General features: G+C 36.0%; 1 protein-coding gene across 2 annotated transcripts; it reads left to right on the top strand.

Moving 5' to 3' along the window:
* Positions 1-817: 817 nt before the first annotated feature.
* LOC109814958 (uncharacterized) lies at positions 818-21,160 on the top strand. Of its 2 annotated transcripts, XR_003805625.2 has the most exons (11): positions 818-1,309; positions 2,437-2,504; positions 2,958-3,028; positions 3,183-3,458; positions 5,030-5,193; positions 5,280-5,335; positions 5,625-5,677; positions 5,754-5,874; positions 11,315-11,412; positions 12,316-12,622; positions 20,860-21,160. XR_003805625.2 is itself a non-coding variant. In XM_020379500.3 (10 exons), the coding sequence occupies exons 1-10, from the start codon at positions 1,029-1,031 to the stop codon at positions 20,929-20,931; spliced, it is 1,260 nt and encodes a 419-aa protein (XP_020235089.1). In that variant the 5' UTR covers positions 823-1,028; the 3' UTR covers positions 20,932-21,160. The 2 variants fall into 2 exon arrangements, 1 of the variants encoding a protein (XP_020235089.1); XM_020379500.3 differs by lacking the exon at positions 12,316-12,622 and having other exon boundaries at positions 823-1,309.
* The last annotated feature ends 2,892 nt before the right edge of the window (positions 21,161-24,052 follow it).

Below are 24,052 nucleotides of genomic sequence, written 5' to 3' on the forward strand. Positions count from 1 at the left end.
TAACTCTTTTTTATATAACTTGTTTAATTGATACATTATTTTAGTTAATATATTATGATCATAATAATAAATTTCATTATGCTGGGAATACATTTTATAAACTTGAAAATGTAAAATTTTGATTTATTAATTTTTTAATAAATTAATAAATATAATTATGATACTAAATAAGTAAATTAAAAAGTCATCCAATTGAATTAGATATAAAAATCATACATTGTACAAAAAAAATATCCAATTTATTACTAATTTATGTTAAATAATTATGTATGAAAGTCATCCCAAAAATCAACTGCCGAGATGTATCCCAATTCGTTGTTAATAAATGTGATCAATTTTATATATTATAATGACTTAATTGCATTTTTATTCTTAAAGTATTACAATTGTGTAATTTTGATATAAATATTTAAATACTTTAGATTAATTATTTTTTTTTCATTATTTTTTCAATTACTTGTGTACTCACTTCACTTACCTAATTATATGTTTAAACATAGTTTTTTTTTGTTCTTTATATACTTCGATGTTTATCGTTTATTTCTCATTTATATGATTTATTAGACATCTCAAATCTATACCAAATATTATTTTAATATCAATAAAAATTAATCATATAAGTATATATATATATATTTATTTATTTGTGGATCATTATTAATTATTACAAATGATGTATGATATTAAAAATATTTTTCGTAAATTCCCAGCAAGGGTATACAAATTAGAAATCAGTCTTATGAGGCATATCTATACATGCATTCTAAATTTAGAAAGGCAGGCTTATCTTGAAACGTGACGATGTAAGTTGAAATGGTCAGTTAATAATTAATGCAGAGGCAGGGGTTGAAGTTGAAATAAAACAATACTATTCTTCTCACTCAGCGTTGACCAAGGAAGCATTGGTTGAACTGCCCCGGTCCCTTCGTTCTCAAGCCACCACAGCCAAAAAGGTTTCACCGAATCAAATTCCAACATCTCCATCCGCGTGTTCCTTTTCTCTGCACAGCAAACATTAAACCTCTTTCATGCTGTCCTCAGACTCCGGTTCAGTGCTCCGACCCAAGCCCCCCATACCCACCCGCCACCCGGCCCGGTCACTCTTCTCCCCTGCCTGCTTCCGCCCGGGATCCAGACCCGCCGGGCCCAGACTCCCCCTCAAAATGGAACTCCTCCGCCGAATGGGCCGCGGCTGCTTCAGGGCGGAGGCCCACGCCGCCGGCCAGGACGTGTTCGACGCCGCCGCCGCCGCCACGCCCAAGACGGCTCCTCATCACCTTGTTATAATGGTTAACGGAATCGTTGGGAGGTAACCTTTTACACTTCGTTACACTTGGGTGTCGCTTGTTCCCAGATATGTAATTTTGTTCCCTCAATTGGGTAAATTAAAAGACGTGTTTGGTTGCACGTTAGTATTTATGGGAATATTTTTCAAATTTCGAGACGTCAGAGTGAGACCCCGAGGTTCGTAGGAGTGGAAACAAAGTCAAATTTTAGGAATAACTGAGATCATATAAAGCCAACCGTCACCGACACTGTTGCTCTAAGGACTAGTGAAATCAGCGGGTCTCAAGCTTGGGAATAGACTGCCATATGAAAATTAATTATTTTTAGCATTTAGAAAATGTTCCAAATTGAATGATGTTATTATTTTTCAATGTAATATTAATTATTTTTTTCTCCTAACTTGTTGTTTCATAAATTATTGGGTTTCCACAATTAAAAGTGATGTATTTATGGGTGAGTTATTTTAGTAAAATTATATCAAAAGGTGATACATTTATTATTATTCCTGATTTTTGTGGATAAACCTTAAACTGCAGTTATTGTAAGACGGAAAGAGATTGTGGGACATAGGGAGTACTTTTAAAACTTGTAACAAACATGGAAATGCCATATTCCCAACTTCACACTTGTTATTTTTACAAAAGTTGCACATACCTCCCTTATTTTTATTTGCTAAAAATAAAGCTAATAGTATAGAAATGCAAGGGAAGGGTGAAATTCTTTGATCAAGAATGATAGAGGTGTAATTAAAGGTATTAGTTAATATAATTGTCCTAATATTTAACTGCATTTTAGGGCTTTGCTTTAGTTTCATGTATCATTTTTTTTTCAGAATGAGTCCATAATTATTATCATAGTTTATTGTTATCTTTTACTTGTATCATTTTGAAGACTGGAACTGGGATTTTAGCTCAAAAATTTATTTATCCAGCAGAATTTCATTTCTGTCTACTCATTGTGAGTTATAGATGATTGGATTCTCTGCTTGTGTTAGTAAGTTAATTCAGTTATGAATACATATTCTACATTTTCTTGTATGTTTTCTGAGCATGGAAGATCATTAGATTTTTGGTAATAGATTCTGTGGGTAATAAAAACATTCTGTGTTGAGGGGCTCCTGTTACGGTGAAATGTACTTTGATATTCCAGTGCTGCTGATTGGAGATATGCTGCAGAACAGTTTGTGAAAAGGCTTCCAGACAAAGTGATTGTACACCGTAAGCATTTCCAACTCTGTCAAAATTTAGCTGCTCCGTTTCCTCTGCTTCTGAAAATTGTTGATAATTTGGTGGAATTTGAAATGTATTGTATCATCGAGTTCTTAATTTTCATGTTTGGTTTATGATCAATTTGTAAGTCACTAAGTTGTGCGGTAATGAATGGATCGTTTCAAGATTCAAGGTTCTAGTTTCGCTTATTGCATAAATTCTTTTGGTCTTTCCCTTTGATCTAGATGATGTAAAACATCTTAAACAAACAAAAGATGTTTGGTTGAAGAAATTTATCAACATTTTTTTAATTTCTTAAATGTTAAATCATCCTGCTTTATTATTCGTCCGATTCTGGCCCTGACATTGCCATTTCCACCAATCCTTTACTTAATTTTATTATTTTTTGTGTTGTTTATAAAGAAAAACATTAATTGCATTTGCTTGATAATTTGTGGACAGGCAGTGAATGCAATTCTTCAAAATTGACGTTTGATGGTGTTGATACAATGGGCGAGAGACTAGCTGAAGAGGTATTTTGGTAATAATAATAATATATTATCATCATTTTTATGTTCTCTTTGCACATCTTAATCTCTCATACTTCACTTAATTTTCATTTACAGTGTTGGCTTTGCAACGACTCAGTCACATCTAAATCTTCAGTTTTAATTCATATTTATGCAGGTATTATCTGTTGTTAGACGTTGGCCAGAGGTGCAGAAGATATCATTTGTGGCGCATTCTCTAGGTGGCTTGGTTGCAAGATATGCTATTGGGAGACTTTATGATTATTCTTCAACATTGGCACTTATTGGTTCTGGTAGAAACTGTTTCAGTGAAGAGACTGAATATTCAAAGCAATGCCTTGAACAGAGTTATGAAGCCAAAATTGCTGGTTTAGAGCCCATGAACTTTATAACATTTGCAACACCACATCTTGGTTCAAGAGGAAATAAACAGGTAGCTTAAGTTTGCTATGAACAGCTGTAATGTTCTTTTTGTCTGTTGTTTCAAGTAACTACTTCAATTGTCAGACTTAAAATATTTTGGCATTTCAATGTTTTTTTGCAAGATACGTGCACATGGATGATAGCATTTGAGTGCAAACTCTATAATTAGTGAAATCATTAAAGTTAGTTCCTTTTTATTTCCTGAAAGACACTTTAAATTTGAAAGTGATTTGGTCCATATGATTTCAGAGCCATCAACTGGAGATTAGTATTATTTTAGGTATGTCTTTTACTCCCTTTGCTCTCAAAAATAAGAGGACGAAAAAATAATTTAGGCTAAGTAAGAAAGTTAGTTAATGTTAATGCCATTCAATTTGACTAACCCCATTTAAGAAGTAATTCATTTTCCTAAACTAGCCTTCATTGGAACATGATTTCAAGAATGAAAAAGAATCATTGGAAATACAATCTTAGTTAAATGAAGAGATATTTTGGGAATGGTATAATTAAATAAAGTGAAATTAGTTGGGATTTACTTATATTTGAGACCAACATACGTGAGGTTTTTTTGGCTTAAATTCGAGATGGGAGGGAGTAATATTTAGAATTTCTGATTGTCAGTTTATAAGTGTGATGACAAGAAAGATATTTTTGTGCTGAATTTGTCTTGGTTGTAATTGTACATTTTTTCCATTAGATATTGATAAGCACCCAAACACTTGGGGGAATCCTCCCTTTAAAAAGCTAGTTCATCAAAGGGGAGAACCAAGCCACTTAGTAATCCATCGAGCATCCCATACTGCCCGATGATGTGAGACTTAGGCACCCCATAATATTAATACCCAAGTCCCTATCACAACACTGCCCTTGAGACAACCCAGTGCCTGCACTCTACAATTCTGGTCAACCCCTCCATAGGCAGCTCTTTCAAAGACACTAGCAACAAGCTCTGTTACCAATTGATTAGCATAATCACTTGGGGAACCCTCCCTTAAAATTTAGTTGTCAGGTGGGGAGTACCAAACCACTTAAGTGCTCCATCGAGCATCCCAAGTGGGACTTAGGAACCGATAATACCCAAGTCCCTATTAGACATCTTCATAGGTCTATGTGAAAGGTTATTGCATATGGATATTCAAAGACATTCTTGAAATTTGAAAGTTTGGTAATGCAAAATGGACTTAATTAGTTGAAAGTTAAAATCTTATATAAAGGCAGTGTATTTTTTTCCTATTTATTGCCTTCTCCATATAGTAGTGAATCAAGTTACAACATTTTCTGAAAATGTACAAAAGGGGAAAATATTCAATTAGCATTATAAGGGATAAAGGTTTTTCATATTTTGCTGTAACTCACTTTCCTTAGATTAATGGTGTTATGGATAGTTCTAAATATTTGTGTGAACAAGCACAAAATAGAGTTGCTTTGCATCTTTTTAATTTTCCATGGACTAGTTGCAGGGAAACACCATTATGCTGTGATTGGGTTTGTTAATTTTTTCATTGATTCTAGTTAGATTTGAAGTGTATAATTGGTCTTGCAATATTGTCTCTTACCGCTTTTATCGTTTGGTTCTTGTAGCTTCCATTTCTATGCGGCCTTCCTTTTCTTGAGCGAAGAGCATCCGAAACTGCACATTTAGTTGCAGGGAGATCTGGGAAGCATCTCTTCCTTATGGACAATGATGATGGAAAGCGTCCTCTGCTCCTGCGAATGGTTAATGACTCTGACGACTTAAAGTTTATGTTAGTATTAAAGTATCGGTTAAGCTCTTCCATTGCTAATATTTGCTTCTGTATTATTGACTATCTAGTTTTTTGTGATGGTGTAGGTCAGCTTTACGTGCATTTAAGCGTCGAGTGGCTTATGCAAATGCTAATTATGATCGTATCCTCTTTTTAAGTTATGTTTTAAATAGTAATTCATATTTGACCATATAAGCTTAAGCAGTTAAGCCTAATGATGAATCTAGAGGAGTCAACCACGTGTCAATATTAGCAGAGATGCAGTTTGTATGTGCTATTATAAAGAACTTGTAGACAGCTACACTTCAATATCACCTTGGCTAGAAAATTAGTAATTTAACTAAAACCATAAATTGGCACAATATTGCAGATCATTCTTTAAGATAAAGAAGTGCTTTTCATGTTCTGATATTTCTTGACTTATCTTTAAGATATGGTAGGATGGCGTACCTCATCAATTCGTCGTCAACATGAACTTCCAAAGGTATAGAGTTTTTGATAATAGTCTTAATTTTTTTCCTGATTTCCGAGACTAAATCCTGTTCCTTCTGTTGTGCTAGTCCAATCTTCTTGTAATTGATGAGAGATACCCACACATTGTTTATGTTGAAGGAGAGACTGCTGATGACATTCACAATAAAACATCTTCTAATATTGGAGGACAAATAATCGACTTAGAAGGTTATTCCTTATTTTAAAAATGCTTTATCCATTTCGTAATGTAATGTTGATTTATGTTGTCTTTCTGTATTGCTCCTGCTGAATGTAGTATGACGTACTTAGGAAGACGATGACTTTTATCATAGATTACATGTTTAGGATGGTAGCCGTGTTGTTCTGATTGATAATTAGGGTGTGCTTGGGTAAATTTGCTGAAAAGCAAGTTTTAAATGTTTAATTACGTTTGGATACAAGAAAAAATCAGTTTTATATAGTAATTCATCTTAAAAAGAAAAAAAGCTAGAGAAATTATCGTAAGCTTTAAATTTCTAGCTTCATGAAAATAGCTTATTTTCAGAAAAAAAAGAAGTTATTTACAAATTTAGGTTGTTGTCCCAAATATACAACTTATTTTGCAAACAGCTTTTTTTCTTGAAAAAACAGCTGAAAGTGGGAAAATTAATCTTTCCCAAACATGCTCTTAGTAGTGGTGTTGATAAGAATCTTGGGAGAACCACACCACTAAAGCTAGCCATTATAGTTGGAGAGCCCAATGCCTTACAAAGCCAGGCTAGAATCCCATACTTCCAACGTGGTACCCAAATCTTTATACCTTTCAATTGAATCCTAACATTCCACATGCCCTAGCACCCACCCAGGTTGGCTGTGCATTATTAGCCCTTTGATTAGTCCCGGGAAAATACTGCAATGCCGGTGTCACTATATGCACTTCTTATTAGCAGTTGAGATGCATTGTGAAAGGTTCTGATACTGGTTGATAAGAACCATGGAAAAACTACATAAAAGCTAGCTAGTGTAGTTGGAGAGTCTAAGGCTTTGTAAACCCCACACAAGAATGTCATGAATCGAGTCTTATACTGTTGTAATTAGAGGAAAATCTTCATAATTAGAGAAAATATCTGTAGAATCTTCTAGTTTATTTTTCAGCATATTTTTTCCAAATTGATTTTGGAAAAAATTAACAAAGATTTGGAAAACTTATGATTTATTTTTCATAAGGTATGTCCATGTGACACGGGTACAATCGTCAATAAAGATAATGAACCATTTGGCTCCGGAAATAAATTCTACGACAGGTCTCCAAACGTTAGAGTGAATTAAATCAAATGGAGAAGTACTCTTTTTATTACTAATAGGATAGGATGCACGATGGTGTTTTGACAATTGACAAATATCACAATTAGAAGACTTAACAGACTCCTTAGTAAACAAATGAGGAAATAAGGACTTGATAAGGTTGAATGAAGGATGCCCAAGCCTTTTATGATGTAGCCATATTTGGGAATTTGTCCACGTCTCAGATGTAGCTTGTTGACTCATGATTTTTGTTTTGTTTTGGTCATCATATTCCAACAGATACAACCCACTCTGCTCCTTAACAGTTAAAATTGTCTTCCCTGTAGCAAGGTCCTGAAAAACACTATAAGTCGAGAAAAATGTTACTGAACAATTTAAATCTTTTGTGAGCTTTTGCATAGAGATAAGATTATTGGCTAATTGTGGAACATGTAAAACATCCTTTAATACAATAGATGATTCCAAAATTATATTCCCAAAGCCGCATATGGGTACACCTTGACCTTTCGCAACTGTAATAAGTTGTTCTCTATTCCTTTTAATATATGATTTGAAGATCATACGAAAAGGTGTCATATGATCAGTTGCTCCTGAATCAAGAATCCAAATACCTTGAGACATAGGACCCACAATATGGAGAGAACTCTTACCTTTCATGGACAGAGTACATGGTCCAGAGGACTTACTTATTGATTCAATCATTGCTTTCAAACGATATAGTTCCTCTTTGAAAGCTTTCATCTCAAGATGTGATGGTGGTGACGTAGTGGATTGATTTGGCGACTCTGTCTGTGGCGACAACGATGAGTGGGCTACACCGGAAAAGGAGAAAAAACTCAAAAAACTCAGATCTACTAGGATCTAAGCCAAATGGGACGTCACCGACCCGTGGAATGCACTTAGGAGGCTCCGGCGATCGGTTCTGTGATAGCGGCAGTGAGTGGGTCTCGCCGGAGCTAGGCGCATGGGTTACATGCCCCGATGATAGTGGTGGCACGTGGCGGCGTCTTTCCTAGAGCGATTTCTGGCGTTGTGTTCGCTGGAGGAGGGCACACCTTTCTGCCCTATCAACGACCCCTACGGTGACGGCGGCAGTCGCAGTGGCTGGACAGTGGCAGTGGTGGCTACTGTTGCAGCGGAAACGGAGCTCCCAAGATCGGGAGCTCTGATACCAACTTGGAAAAAGAGAATGATTTTATTATTATCATTCGTACCTATTACATTTTCCTTACACTTATTTGTAACAATCTAATCTTCCAAAATAAGGAAATAAAGAAAAAATATGCTGAAAAATAAACTAAAAGATTCTACAGATATCTTCCAAAGCTCTTAAATGTGTCTTCATTGGGTATCTTTCTAATAAAAAAGGGTACAAATGTTATCATCCTCAGAGTCGTTGAGTCTTTATTACCATGGATGTCACCTTTCATGAAACCCAATCTTTTTATGCCAGTCCACCACTTCAGGGGGAGAAAGCACTTGAAGTGGAGGAGCTCTCCTTCTTGTCATTACCATATTTGTCTTTGCAAGATGCCCAAGATCTGAGCAGTGAAGCTACCATGGTCCACAGCGAGGAAGAAGCGAAAGAAGAGGAAGAAGACAAATTTTTTGGCAAAAAATATGAAAGAAGAAAACAACCACCCACTTTGACCCTCGAGCAAGAAAAATTGTCTAATCCGGAGGTGAGGATCCCTGAAGATAATAGTGAGGAGGTAAGTATTACTGAGGATTTACCCATTATATTAAGAAAGGAAAGAAGGTCATGTGCTAAATATCCTATTTCTCGATATGTTTGCACTAACAATCTCTCTGATAAGCACAAAAACTTTATTGCTGCCATTGATGCCACAGAAATTCCTACGTCAATCCAGGAGGTCATGAAACTTGAACATTGGACTCAAGCCATGAAAGAAGAGATGAATGCATTAGAAAGAAATTCAACTTAGGAGATTCTTGATAAACCAAGAGACAAGAAGACAATAGGATGTAGATGGATATTCACAGTGAAACATAAGGCAGATGGGACAATAGAAAGATATAAAGTTAGATTTGTGGCAAAAGGCTATACCCAAACTTATGGGATTGACTATGAGGAGACGTTTGCCCCAGTGACAAAGATGAATACAATTCGAGTTGTTCTCGCTTTGGCTGCTCATTTTGGTTGGGACTTACACCAGTTAGATGTGAAAAATGCCTTTCTTCATGAAAATCTGGAAGAGGAAGTGTACATGGAGATTCTCCCAGGTTTTGAAGTGCAAAATGAAAGAAACAAGGTATGTCTTCTAAAGAAAGCATTGTATGGTCTTAAGCAATCCCCTAGAGCATGGTTTGAAAGATTTACAAAAGCAATGGTTTCCTTGGGATACAGACAAAGCCAAGGAGATCATACTCTATTCATAAAGCACTCTTCTACAGGTAAACTCACTCTATTGCTTGTTTATGTGGATGATATGATTATTGCAGGAGATGATGAAACAGAAAAATTGGCATTAAAAAAAAAATTGGCAGCCCAATTTGAAATGAAAAACCTAGGAAAACTCAAGTATTTTCTTGGAATAGAGGTTGCTTACTCCAAGAAGGGAATTTTCATCTCTCAAAGGAAATATGTACTTGATCTCTTCAAAGAAACAGGAAAGCTGGGATGTAGAACCTCAACAGTTTCTATAGAACAGAATCACAGGATTGGAAGTGAAGAAAGTGCTCCTGTAGAGAAGGCCCAATATCAGAGATTGATAGGAAAATTGATTTATCTATCACACACAAGACCAGACATTGCTTATGCAGTTAGTGTAGTAAGCCAATTTATGCATGATCTAAGAGAGAGACACATGCAAGCAGTTGACAAAATTCTCCTGTACTTGAAGTCAAGTCCAAGAAAGGGGCTATTCTTCAAAAGGGAAGACACATTGACTATGAAAATATATACTGATGTTGACTATGCAGGTTCTATTACTGTCAGAAAATCTACTTCTGGGTATTGTATATTTCTTGGAGATAGTTTGGTAACGTGGAGGAGCAAAAAGCAAGATAGAGTATCTCGTTCTAGTGCAAAAGCTGAATTCCAAGCCCTTGCTCAAGGAATGTGGAAGGACTCTGGATGAAAATCATTTTGGATGACCTTGAAGTCAAGGTGGACAACCCCGTGCAACTATACTGTGACAATACGTCTGCCATGAGCATTGTCCATAATCCAGTACAACATGATAGGACCAAACACATTGAGATTGATAGACATTTCATTAAAGATAATCTAGACAGAGGCTTTGTGATTACAACTCATGTTCCTACAGAACTTCAGATAGAAGATATCTTTACAAAAGGGCTCCCTCAGGGTAGATTTCAAGATCTTGTAAGCAAGTTGGGAATGATTGATATTCATTTACCAACTTGAGGGGGGGGGTTGTAATTAGAGGAAAATCTTCGTAATTAGAGAAAATATCTGTAGAATCTTCTAGTTTATTTTTCAGCATATTTTTTCCTTATTTCCTTATTTTGGAAGATTAGATTGTTACAAATAGGTGTAAGGAAAATGTAATAGGTATGAATGATAATAATAAAATCATTCTCTTTTTTCAAGTTATACCTTGCAATTGGATCCTAACATGTGTCTATCCTAAAGAGAAAGCATTGTGTGAAAAGAAACAGCGGTAAATCTAGGCAGGGGAATCCATAATATCCTCTTCGGGGACGAGGTGAAAGTTCAAGGAGCGGAAATCGATAGGATCCTTGAAGTTTCAGATTCTTAGAATTAGTTACAAAGGAGTTATAATGTTAGTTAGGTGGTTATAGCAGAGTACAAGGGATTATCATTCTGAACTGCAGGCTTCAAGGAATTGAGCTGTATGAAACCCCTTGGAAGGAGAATTTTCTCCCTGTTCTGTTCAGATTTAATACTTCAAAAATAAATTCATTCTTTTTCTTTATACATCTCATACTATTATCTGTGGAGTGTGTAATTTGTCACAGCGTTCATCTTTTTTTTTTTTTTTTTTTTTTTTTTTCTGTTTCAACATTTCATTTCTACATTCATCTCTGATCTTGTACCATATTTTTCCAGATTCAGAGATGGAGGAATTCTATCAATAAAATTTCCATGTTATTTTACCTAATTCCTGGTTCAGTTCAATATGGTCACATTTTTTAAAAGCAAGTTTCCTTACGTACCATAATCAAAATATGCATTGCATTCAATTTATTTAGTAATAATACAATATAATTACTCGAAGTGCTAATGTAATTTAAGCTGCTACCTGTAGCTATTTTATCTTTTACTATGATATCTTAGATTCAGTAACTGTTATGTTTGATCCTTACAAAAATGTGAAATTCCTATTTTTGACTTTGTTATACTTTCCCTACGTAGAGGAGATGATAAGGGGGCTCACTCGGGTATCTTGGGAGCGTGTGGATGTTAGCTTTCGGAAAAGTAAACAGCGCTACATTGCTCACAGTACAATTCAGGTACCATTTATTATTGTTTTTGAAAGAAAAAAACATTGCATCCAAATATACAGGCTTACTTAAACTTATTGAAATTATCATGAGTTGCACAAATTTCAAATTTCTTTTAATTTAAACAATAAACAGACTAACAGATACAATAAAATATGAAAAAGCTTATCGGCAACACTCTGTATTATTAGTTGAAATTTATCAAGACTAACAAAATCATGGAGGTCCCCATTATGAGTTCCAATAAATTTCAGCCAAAAATAGTGTTAAACTTATTCTCAAGCCTAAATATAAGCTATGAGAGGTCATATGGAGTAGAGATGTGAAAGTGGGTTGAACTTGATGAATCAACCCACTTAACCAGCCAAAACAAGTTGAATTGGTTATTCAACCCTTCAACCTGTGTAATCCAACTCACATAACTCGCTGACCCAATATGTTGAAAGGCAGGTTGGGTTGGGTTGATTCACTATGTTGGTGTGTTTTTTGAGATTTTGTTAAATATTATTTTAATTGACAGCATTTTATAAAGTATTGAAAATCAGAATATAATATTATGTCATAATAGCAGTTCATAGGGTGAAAATCATAATATAATATTCTGTGTTACTAGCCGTTTATAGGCCGCATGGTATTAGATTTAGATAAAACAAAATATCCTTTTATTTATGTATAATTAATGTAATAAGCCTATGTAAACCTGCATCAGCTGTGTATTCAAACACATGATTTTTCTCAAATGTCTCTGTTTTTCCTCTTTAACATGGTATCTAGAGTCCGGCAAAGACGTTTCCGATAACTTTTTTTTTTTCTTGATAGACCCATTGTTTACGGTGATAATTTTTTTTCCTAACCATTTTCATCCTCAATTCGCATCATCGATTGGTGTCCCCTGTCCAACGACCTTTGTAGTGTCTTTCCAGCCACCACCTGCAGTAGTGGCGACCTTTTCAGCCACCACCACTACAAAATGATTCGTCATTCTGCGATCTACTCAACCCTACAAATGTTGAGTCCATACCTGTCCTCATGCACCTGAACGGGCATCCTTCATGCACCAAACAGGCCCTCCCAACAATGCTTGACAGCGCATTCAACACTCATTGCCAGCAAACCTTGTGCTGGTTCATCCCCCTCAAGTGACCCTAACCCGTGACTTGCATCACTATCTGACCTCATTTGGCAGGCCCGATAGTGCAAACTACTATTCAGGACTCAGGTACCCTTTAACATTGTACGTTTGCATTTTATTTACTGAATATGCCTTCTTCTGGCTCTTTAGACCCCTCTAAGGTTGACACTCCTATTTTTTCAAACTTCCCATTATTGACTGAGAAGTTGGACGGTTCAAACTACCCTACTTAGGCTTCTGATATTACCCTTTGGATCAGTGGCCTAGGGTATTGTGACCACCTTTCCAATACCGTTGAGTCAGTGGTGGCAGCTAACTGTGTCAAGTGGGAGAAAATTGATGCTCAACTATGCAGTGTGATCAAGTGCACCCTCCACTGCTTTATGAAATTGATTTTCCAACCTCACATCACTTGTGAATAGATTTGAACAGCGCATTCCCCTTATACTAATGACACTCACAATTTAATGACTCTTATTGCTCCTCAACTATTTGATAGCTCAATGACTGCCTATCTCGGAAGAGTTCATGCAACCCTTAATGATTATAATGGTTATTCTACTTACCGAGGCTAGATTCTTGGGTCAACCATGATTCCTTATTGCTCCTCAACTATTTGATAGCTCAATGACTGCCTATCTCGGAAGAGTTCATGCAACCCTTAATGATTATAATGGTTATTCTACTTACCGAGGCTAGATTCTTGGGTCAACCATGATTCCTAATATGACCTCGACATCTTCTACCCTTCGGATTCCTCTCAAAGTGAATACTATGGTTTACACTCCTCCACTAGGTGATACTTCTACACTTGCCTCCCAGAGTAGTAATCCTAGTTGTTCTCAGGGTGTAGCTTGCCATTCGGAAGATATGTCTCAAGTGTGAACATTGCTGTTGCCTCGGCCATACCATTGATCGTTGTTGGCAAGCCTCCTTGCACTACTAATGTAGCTCATGCACCTGCTGATTCCACTCCGTCCATTGATTAGCCCAGAGCTACTCTAGCTACTAATGAGGGCTTTCTCCAGTGGTTTGGAATTGCTAAAGCCCTCGTACAAATGCTTTGGTTGGTTGCACACACTGGCAAATCAATTGCTTGCAACTCATAATCTCCTTCCCTAGGTCTTTGGGTGTTTGACTTTGGTGTGTGTAACCATATCTCTAGTAATCGTTCTCTCTCTCTCTCTCTCTTTTTTTTTTTTTTTTTTTTTCCTTTCTATGTTTGGCTATTTACCCACTATTACTTCTACTAATGGCTCTCACATACAACCCCAAGGCATTGGCACCACACATCCTCTCTCATCACTTACTGTTGAATTTGTCCTATATGTACCAGATTGTCCTTTTAACCTACTTTCTATTTACCGTCTTACCCAACCCCCTGATTGTGTCATTACCTTTACTAAAGATTTTGTTACCCTATAGGAGCAAACTTTGGGATAGATGATTGGTGTCAGATGTGAGTCTCATGAACTATATTATCTCCCCAGGTTGCCACAAATTTGCTCAACCACTATGTCTCCATTGATGTTACATTCTTAGTTGGGACATTCTAGTCTACCAAAGCTTTAGAAGACAGTCGTGTTAGTTAGGGAAACACTCATAATTCATTTCCTCATCGAGTTAATAAAAGAGCTACCTCTCCATTTGCCTTGGTTCACTTAGATGTTTGGGGTCCTTCTCATATTGTTACCTAGTCTTATTTAAATATTTTGTCACGTTGATTAATGAATTTTCATATTGTACATGGGCTATGTTTAATGAAAAATAGGTCTGAATTATTTTCCATGTTTGAGAAATTCTATCATGAAATAATTCAATTTGGCATTCCTATACATTATTTTCCTAGTGATAATGGACGTGAAAATTTATCTCATATGTTTCAAAAATTTATGACGTCGAAGGGTATTCTTCATCAAACGTCTTGTGCCCACACCCCTCAACAAAACGGGTTGGTTGAGCGCAAAAACAAGCATCATGTTGAAACTACTGAGACTCTTCTCTTTGGCTTTGTTCCTCTATGTTTGAGGGTTCTCACGGCTTGCTACCTTATCAATTGCATGTCATCCACTATCCTAAATGACTAGGTACCTTGTTTTGTCCTATTTCCCCATTCCCCACTTCACATACTTCCCTTTTGTGTCTTAGCCTCCACATGCTTTGCTCACAATCTAATTTTGGGTTGTGACAAACTCTCAACATGATCCATCAAATGTGTCTTCCTTGGTTATCATTGTTCACATAAAGGTTATTGTTGTTTCTCTACTATCCAAATGTCTCATTTTTTGAGTTTGTCCCTTATTTTGAGTTTGCTCTCTCTCCAACTAATACCCCTGTTCAAGAATGACTTTATGGTAACCCAAGATGCCCAAACAACGGAGCCCTAGGTTGTGCAACTTCTTTAAACATATCAACATCATCAATAACCTGCTGGCATTCCTACACCATCCTCTACAATAACTAGTGAAGATATAGTAGAGGCCTTGTAGAATCTTCCCCAACACCATCTTTATCAGAGTCAGACTTGCCCCCTGACATCGATTATCCAGTTGCTTTGGAAAAGGTATTCTACCACTCACAACCATCTCCACACCATGTTAACCTTAGTTATCAATGTCTTTCTTCATTGCATTTTACTTGCCTCTCTTCTTTGTCTTTTGTTCCTATCCCTAAGTCTAGCATTATCTCACCTAGATTGGAGACAAACAATAATTGACGAGATGTGTGCACTTTAGGCAGAGCAATGGTACTTGGGATTTGGTTCATCTTCCTTCAAACAACTCTCCTATTGGGTGTTGGTGGCTTTACACCCTTAGAGTTGGCCTTGATGGGACCATAGATCGCTTCAAGGCCCACCTAGTGGCAAAAGGATATACCTAGGTGTACGGGCTATAGATTTTAGGGATACGTTCTCCACTGTGGCCAAAATGACTTATTTAATATTACTATTCTCTATGGCTGCCATTTGACATTGGCCTATCTTCTGACTTGATACTCCTACATGGTGATCTTGATGAAGAAGTCAACATGGAGCAACCACCAGGTTTTCTTGCTCAGGGGAAATCCTCTACTACGGTCTGTTAGCTTCATAGATATCCCTGTATGGACTTAAAACAATCCCCTTGAGCTTGGTTTGGTCAATTTTGTACTGTTGTGTAATAATTCAATATGGTTCGCAATGAAGTCAATCACTCTGTCTTTTATTTCCATTCACCTCAAGGATGCATATATCTCGTAATCTATGTGGATGATATTGTCATTACAGGCAGTGATCATCATAGGATTCTCAACTTGAAATAGTACTTCACACAAGTTCCAAACTAAAGACTTTGGTCAGCTTCAATACTTTTGTTAGATATAGTTTTATCACATGGGCCTAGGCCCACTACTTTGTATATTGTTGAGAGAAATGGTAAATGGAATAAAGCATTTCCTTGTGTATTGCAAAATGAAAGATATGTTTATATACAAAGTAGTGGGCCTAAGCCCATGTGGTCAGACTATATCTAACACTCTCCCTCAAGTTGGTGTATATAGATCATATGCACCAAGTTTGTTACAAATATAATCAATCCTAGGACCCCGTAATGATTTGGTGAAGACATCTGCCAACTGATTAGTAGAGTTAACAAATTGAGTAGTAATGTCCCCAGATAAAATCTTCTCACGAATGAAGTGACAATCTATTTCAATGTGTTTGGTCCTCTCGTGAAATACTGGATTTGAGGCAATATGAAGGGCAGCTTGGTTATCACATATGAGAGTCATCTGTGTAACTTCGCCAAATCTCAGTTCTTTAAGCAACTTTTTGAGCCAAATAAGCTCATAAGTAGCAGAGGCTGTAGCACGATATTTTTCTTCTGCACTAGATCTTGTCACTACATTCTGCTTCTTACTTTTTCAGGAAATCAAGTTATCACCAATAAAGACACAATAACCTGAGGTGGATCTCCTGTCAAAGGAAGAGCTTGCCCAATCTGCACCTGAGTACCCCACAACTTGAGTATGATTGTTGTAGCCATATAATAAACCTTTTCCTGAAGCACCTTTGATATATTTTAGAATGCGGATGACTGCATTCTAATGTCCTACACATGGAGAATTGAGAAATTGACTTACCACACTAATTGCAAAGGAGATGTCAGGATGAGTTACCGTGAGATAGTTCAATTTCCCAACCAATCTTCTTACCTCTAAGGATTTGAGAAAGGCTCCCCCTGACTTGGTAGGAGTTTAGCATTGGGATCCATAGGTGTATCAATGGGCTTGGAACTCATTAGGCCAGTTTCCTCTAAAATATCCAATGCATACTTCCTTTGAGATGTGGCGCGAGAGCTATTAGCCATAGTGATAGATGGTAAATAACTAGAAGTAGAAAGAGAGGAGAAAAGAGACCGATTACCAGAAATATGATCAGTAGCACCAGAATCTAGGACCTAAGGGCCAAGAGAAGTGGAGTGAGTGAGACCAACAAACGAAGGACCTGTGTGCGCAACAGAGGCAGTGGAATTGGAAGCCTGACGTTCCTCATACCATTTAAGGAAGTCATGAAAGAGAGCTGGAGGTCCAGATCCAGACCCATCAGAGGGGGTAGAACCAGATGCAATAGAGGCAGGGGAGGTAGTGTGGGCAACAACAGTAGCAGGGCGAGTGGGATGACCATGTAAGACGTAACAGCAATTAATTGTGTGACCAATTTTGTGACAGTGATCACACTTGAGACGACCTTTGCCTAGTTTGCGAGAACGTTGACGATCATCACGCTGAAAAACCAAAGCAGAGGAGTCACCAGTGGGAGCGGAAGAATATATGTCAAGGGAAGACTTGCAGGGCACACGCAACAGGGCGGGCCAAGCTGAGTTCAAGGTAGGCACGGTCGGAGATTCTAGAATCTGATCACGAATGGAGGAGTACTCATCAGGAAACCCATACAATGCCATCAACATAAAGAAAGTTTGGCGTTGCTCTATTTCCTTGGCAAGAGTGGCAACGAGAGGCAAAAGTTCATTGAAGTCATGGAGAAGGCCTGAACTTTGCCCAAATACTCAACCATGGAGCCCTCAAGGCGTCGTGGAGAAATGATACTCTAGAGATTTTGACACACCATAGAGACGTTGAGTATCATTGGTGTACAACAGTTGTGCCTGTTCCCATACATCAACACAGGTCTCATGAGCACGAAAAATTTGCTTGAGGGAGGGATGAATGGTCGACTTAAGGACACGACAAATTTGAGCATCAATTTTCGACCAACGAGGACAATCTTTCTCATCAACGGAAGCAACTGTCTGGGTAAGGTGAGTAACATAATCCTGTCCCTTAAGCCAAAGCTTGATATCAGAAGCCCAAGTGTCATAATTGGTTCCATCTAACTTGTTAATTGAAAGTGGGACATTGACATAGTTAGTAAAAATAGAGGAGTCAAGCCGGACAACAGTAGGAGAAGCCATGTATGCTGGGAGAGGAGAGAGACAACCACGGGAGAGAGAAAATGGCCCGAGAAGGAAGGGACCCGTGACAAACCAAGTTCGATCAAGAAAAAATTGCAGATCGGGGTAGAGGACGTCGGGGCGAGTCCGACGCTGATGAGAGAGAAACCGCGAGAGCACGGAGTCAGCACGTGTGGACGCGTGCGGCCTCCGTTTGTCACACGACTAGTGGCGTTGTGTTCGCCGGAGGAAGGCGAGCTGAGTGGGTGGGTCGCCGGCCGGAAAGCTGACGGCGACAGCGGCGGCAACAAAGAAAATACGATGGAAAATAGAGGAAAAACGGCCGGAAAGAGACACGGTGAGGTGGATTGCCAGAAAATGGAATGAGACATGTTTTCCGGGCACTGATGAACAGTGGGTCCACCGGGAGGTCAAGGATTAGGCTCTAGATACCATGTTGAGAGAAATGGTAAATGGAATAAAGCATTTCCTTGTGTATTGCAAAATGAAAGATATGTTTATATAAAAAGTCGTGGGCCTAAGCCCATGTGGTCAGACTATATCTAACATATATAAACATATCTTTTGTTTTCCAATACACAAGAAAATGTTCATGGCATTTACCATTTCTCTCAACATGGTATCTAGAGCCTGATCCTTGACTTCCTAGTGGACCCATTATTCATTGGTGCTCGGAAAACGTGTTTCATTCCATTTTTCGGCTACCCACCTTGTCGTGCCTCTTTTTGTTGATTTTTTTCCCTATTTTTTGGCCTGCGGCCCACCCACCCAGCTCGCCTTGTTCCGATGAACCCAATGCCACCTGTCGCGTGGCGAACGAAGGTCGCACGTGCCCACATGCATCGATCTAGTTCTCGTGCAATTTCTCTTTAGTCTTCGTCTGTCGCTGCGCGTGGCAACGCATTTGGCGATTGTTCTGGGGATGCTCATCAACGTCAGACTCGCCCTGATGTCCTCTACCCTGATCTGTTATTTGTTCTGTGATTGGACCTTGTTTGTCATGGGTCTCTTCCTTTCTCAGATCCTGAGAGGTACAGAAGATTGGTTGGAAAACTAAACTATCTCATGGTAACTCGTCCTGACATCTCCTTTGCGATTAGTGTGGTGAGTCAATTTCTCAATTCTTCATGTACAGGACATTGGAATGCAGTCATCTGCATTCTAAAACATATCAAAGGTGCTCCAGGAAAAGGTTTATTATATGGCTACAACAATCATACTCGAGTTGTGGGGTACTTAGATGCAGATTAGGCAAGCTTTTCATCTGACAAGAGATCCACTTCAGGTTATTGTGTCTTTATTGGTGATAACTTGATTTCTTGGAAAAGTAAGAAGCAGAATGTAATGGAAAGATCTAGTGTAGAAGCAAAATATTGTGCTATGGCCTCTGCTACTTGTGAGCTTATATGGCTCAAATAGTTGCTTAAAGAACTGAGATTTGGCGAAGTTACACAAATGACTATCATATGTGATAACCAAGCTGCCCTTCATATTGCCTCAAATCCAGTATTTCACGAGAGGACCAAATACATTGAAATAGATTGTCACTTCATTCACGAGAAGATTTTATTTGGGGGCATTTCTACTCAGTTTGTTAACTCCACTAATTAGTTGGCAGATGTCTTCACCAAATCATTACGGGATCCTAGGTTGATTATATTTGTAACAAGCTTGGTGCATATGATCTATATACACCAGATTGATGGGGAGTGTAGGATATAGTTTTATCACATGGGCCTAGGCCCACTACTTTGTATATAAACATATCTTTTGTTTTGCAATACACAAGGAAATGTTCATTGCATTTACCATTTCTCTCAACAATTTTCTAAGTATCAAAGTTTCTCCATCCAAAGATGGTTTCATAATCTTTTAGAAGAAATATGCCCTTGATATCTTGAAGGAAACTGACCTGTTAAATGCCAAGTCCATGGACACTCATATGGATCCTAATGTCAAATTGCTACCCAATTAGGGAGAGTCGTTATCGGAGCCTAGGAGATATAAGAGATTAAATTATCTCATTGTAGCACGTGTGGTGAGTCAATTTTTTAATTCTCCTTCCCAGGACCATTGAATGTTGTAACTCAGATATTGAAATACATTAAGAGTGCCCTAGGCAAAGGTCTCATGAATGAGATAGGGGACATGCTTAGATAGTTAGCTATTCAAATATCAATTGAGCTGATTCTCCTAGTGATAGGTGATCCACTTTTGGGTATTGTGGGCTGATCGGAGGAAACTTGGTATCTTGGAAAAGTAAAAAGCAAAATGTTGTAGCAAGATCAAGTGCTGAAGTAAAATATAGAGCTATGGCTCTACTTACTTTTGCACTCATGATTGAAACAACTTAAAGAGCTCAAGTTTGAAGAGATAACACAAATGAAACTCATTTGTGATAATCAAGCATCTTTACATATTGCCTCTAATCCAGTCTTTCATGAAAAGACTAAACATATTGAGGTTAACTGCCATTTCTCCAAAGAGAAGATCAAGTCAAGAGACATTATCACAAGCTTCATCAACTTCAATGATCAGTTGGCAATGCTTTTACCAAATATTTGATGGACCTATAATTGACTTTACATGTAACAAGTTTGGTTCATACAATTTATACATATGTTTTTTTTTCTTGATACAAGTTAAGCATTTTTGGCTTCGCATATTAGATTTTCTGTAATTGATTTTTAACGTACTCTTGCTCTTAATCTTCTCGTATTTTTTTTTTTTTGTTGAGAATAATCAATTAAACTAACAATCATATATAGATTGTTTTCGCAAAACAAGCCAATCTTGCAAGATAATGGGCACAGCTCCAGCTTGATGTTCCTTGTTTCTTTTTCTAATTTGTTTTGCTTTGCTTTGGTCCCCCAGGTGAAAACATATTGGTTGAATTCTGATGGTGCTGATGTGGTTTACCATATGATAGATAACTTTCTTCTTTAGCCTTTTTGTTAAGTTTGACGTCATCTAATCATTGTTATGAGCAATAATAGTTGTAATCTAATCATATATCCCCTATATGTCTTGCAACATAATGAATTTGTTGTACATTGTTGTGGCATGGGAAGTCGATATCTCCCACCTATGTACATGACGACTCTTATTGAGTAATAATTGTTCATATATTGATGTTATTGAGAATGTGATATGAAAAGGATGCTAGATTTTATTCTGTCTATAGTCTACTTTTTGTTTGGTGTCTAAACCCACAACCGTGATTTCGTTTTGAACAACTCTAATAGCAGTTTTGGAATTGGTAATTTACAATTGTTTGATTGTTGTCTCGTAGTAAGCAAAAAGCTGTATTTATAGTATTCTCAAGACATGGAAGCATGTCAACCTATATATCAAATGATAAGCTCCCACGTTTGCGTAAAAGAAAGAAGTGAAAAAGCAAAAGGGACTTGATGCAATTTTATTAAGGAAATGTCTTAAAAAAATAAGTAAAGGAATCATAGAAGAACTTGACTCTACCTGTGACACGGGGATAGAATGGGCATTGTAGAGTTATTATATCTCAGAATGGAGAAATACTTATTTCATAAATATGTAAATCCAGTTTTGATTACTTTCAAGAGGCTCTTATTTATAAGCTAAGAAAACCCTTGAATCATAGTATTTTCATTAGCAATTACTCCCTAAGTTTAAAAGCACTAAAATCAGACGTGGAAAAGATAAAAACACATGAACTTATTCAAATGAAAATAAGTGAAATCAATAAATTTAGAATAAGAAAATAAGTTTAATTAACTTTTTAGTCTTGAAACTATTTAAACTTCACCCTCTGAAGCTTCTTGTCTTGTGAATTTAAACTTTTTTATGTTGTTTTTCAAGTATGGTTCAAATTTTCAGCAACCTTTAAAAAAAGGATTTTGATATATACACATTCAAAACCTCTTTTTTTTATATTTTTTTTAGCACATTCATAAATACCCTTATATTTTATTTTTAATTGAAAGATTTTATTTTTCATAAACTATTTCAAATATTCTTTCTTCAAACACTCACCATTATTTCCCTCCCCCTTCCTTCCTCATCCCACAAACCCAATTCATTATTTTCTTTCAATAATATTCATCTTTATGAATATAAAATTGCACTCTACAACACTTTCAAGCATTCTCTCTTATTGTTACCCATCTAAAGCACAAACAAATATAACATTATCTATCCATGACACCATTTGTCGAAGAAAAAATATAGTTTCAAAAAATACTTTTTAAAACAATATATATACTATTTGAAAAAGTATTTTCGAGAAGTATTTGAAAATTATTTTTTATAATATTATATTATTTCAAAAAGTATTTTATAGAAATGTTTTAAAAATATTTTTCAAAAATACTTTTCGAAACAATATATATATATATATATATATATATATATATATATATATATATATATTATTTTAAAAAGTACTTTTCTAAAGTATATTTTAAAACATACTTTTAAAAAATATTTTTTGAAATTATAGTTACCGACTATGTTATTGATAAATTAATATTAATAATATTATTAAAATCTTTATAGATAAACTAATATCACGTCTAATTTATATATTTTAGTTACTAAAATTTATATTTACATAATATATTTCCAATTTTATCATATGTCTCTAAAAGGACCATATCATATATTTCTAATTAACCTTCTAAAATATTTATATCAAATATATAATATATTTGTATTTATTTGAAAGTATACTAATTTACATTTGGTAAATTAATATTTTTCCTATAACTATTCAATAATGAAAGTTATAATTTATATAACTTAAATGTGTAAAATATTATATAACTTTATCAATATTAATTTATTTATAATACTCTTTTCGGTCCTTTTTTTTTATAAGAAACAAGTAACTAATTTATCAAAATCTTAAGATAGTTAATTCTCATTAATAATGTCAAAGAATTAAATTTTATTCCAAAAACAATCTTTCAATTGATTGGTTTAAATAACAATTTTATTAAATGACACTACACCTAATTAAAGTGGTAGTTTTTTTCACCTATTAGAACAAATGATGAATCAAGCCTCTCATAAGTTATGTTTTACTGTTAACAAACATAAGTATTTTTGTAAAGCACAAAATGATCATACACTAAAGATGATGACCTAAATCACATATTAAGACAATAAAACATGATGAATATGCATGCTATCTTATCAGACTGAAAATATTATTTGTCTAAGATGAATGCTTTAAATATTACATTTAATATATCTGATGTTTATATCATTTGTTTTCATTAAATACCTTAACAAATTGAAGGAACTAAAACTTCTTTAGTACTCACAATGCATAAAGGAATGAAGATTTGTTTTTTGCCAAAAAAAAAAAAGAACAAGCAAATATCTTAAAGTATGCAATGTTAGCCAAAAGTTGTTTTCAACTAACACACGCTACTATTCCCTTCCCTTTGTACCTTAATAGGTGATAAGCAACATCCTTGATCAGATAAGAAGTAACTATTTGATAAAATGCATTTGATGTAAACATTTATCACATCAATAGATACATTGCACAAGGAAGTAAGACGAAGTAAGTTGACGAATGTAACTAAAGGATTCGCAACAATCATCTTCAAAATTGTCTAAATAAAGCAGTTTGAACAACTTAGAGAAAAAGAGTGATACGATCCAAACCATGGAAAGAAATTAACTAATCATTGTTGCAACCCAAAAATTTATTTCTGATCTCGGGACCTATGGTTTAGACATCCTTTTGAAAGTCTCATCAATTAAGGAATGCTCGGACACCAGACTAATCTCTAATTAATGGTTTTGAAAATAGGTTCATGGAGTTGTCACCAATGTTTTACTCAAAACATTGGAAAAAGAAAAGGATTTTAAAAGTCCAATAATGGCCTTGATAACTAGAATTGGGTTCGGGAGTCGGTTACATGTAGGCAAGGTATTAAGCACCCCTACAACGCCCTAAATCGGTACCCTATGATGAAGATAACGTAATAAGAATTAATAATTTAAATATTTAATCCCCTTTATTAATGATTATTTACATGAAAATTAAATTACACGATGAACCCTAAGATATCTACAT

The sequence above is a fragment of the Cajanus cajan genome, chromosome 6 (assembly GCF_000230855.2).
Source record: "Cajanus cajan strain Asha chromosome 6, NIPB_CcT2T_4, whole genome shotgun sequence".
Lineage (NCBI taxonomy): Eukaryota > Viridiplantae > Streptophyta > Magnoliopsida > Fabales > Fabaceae > Cajanus > Cajanus cajan.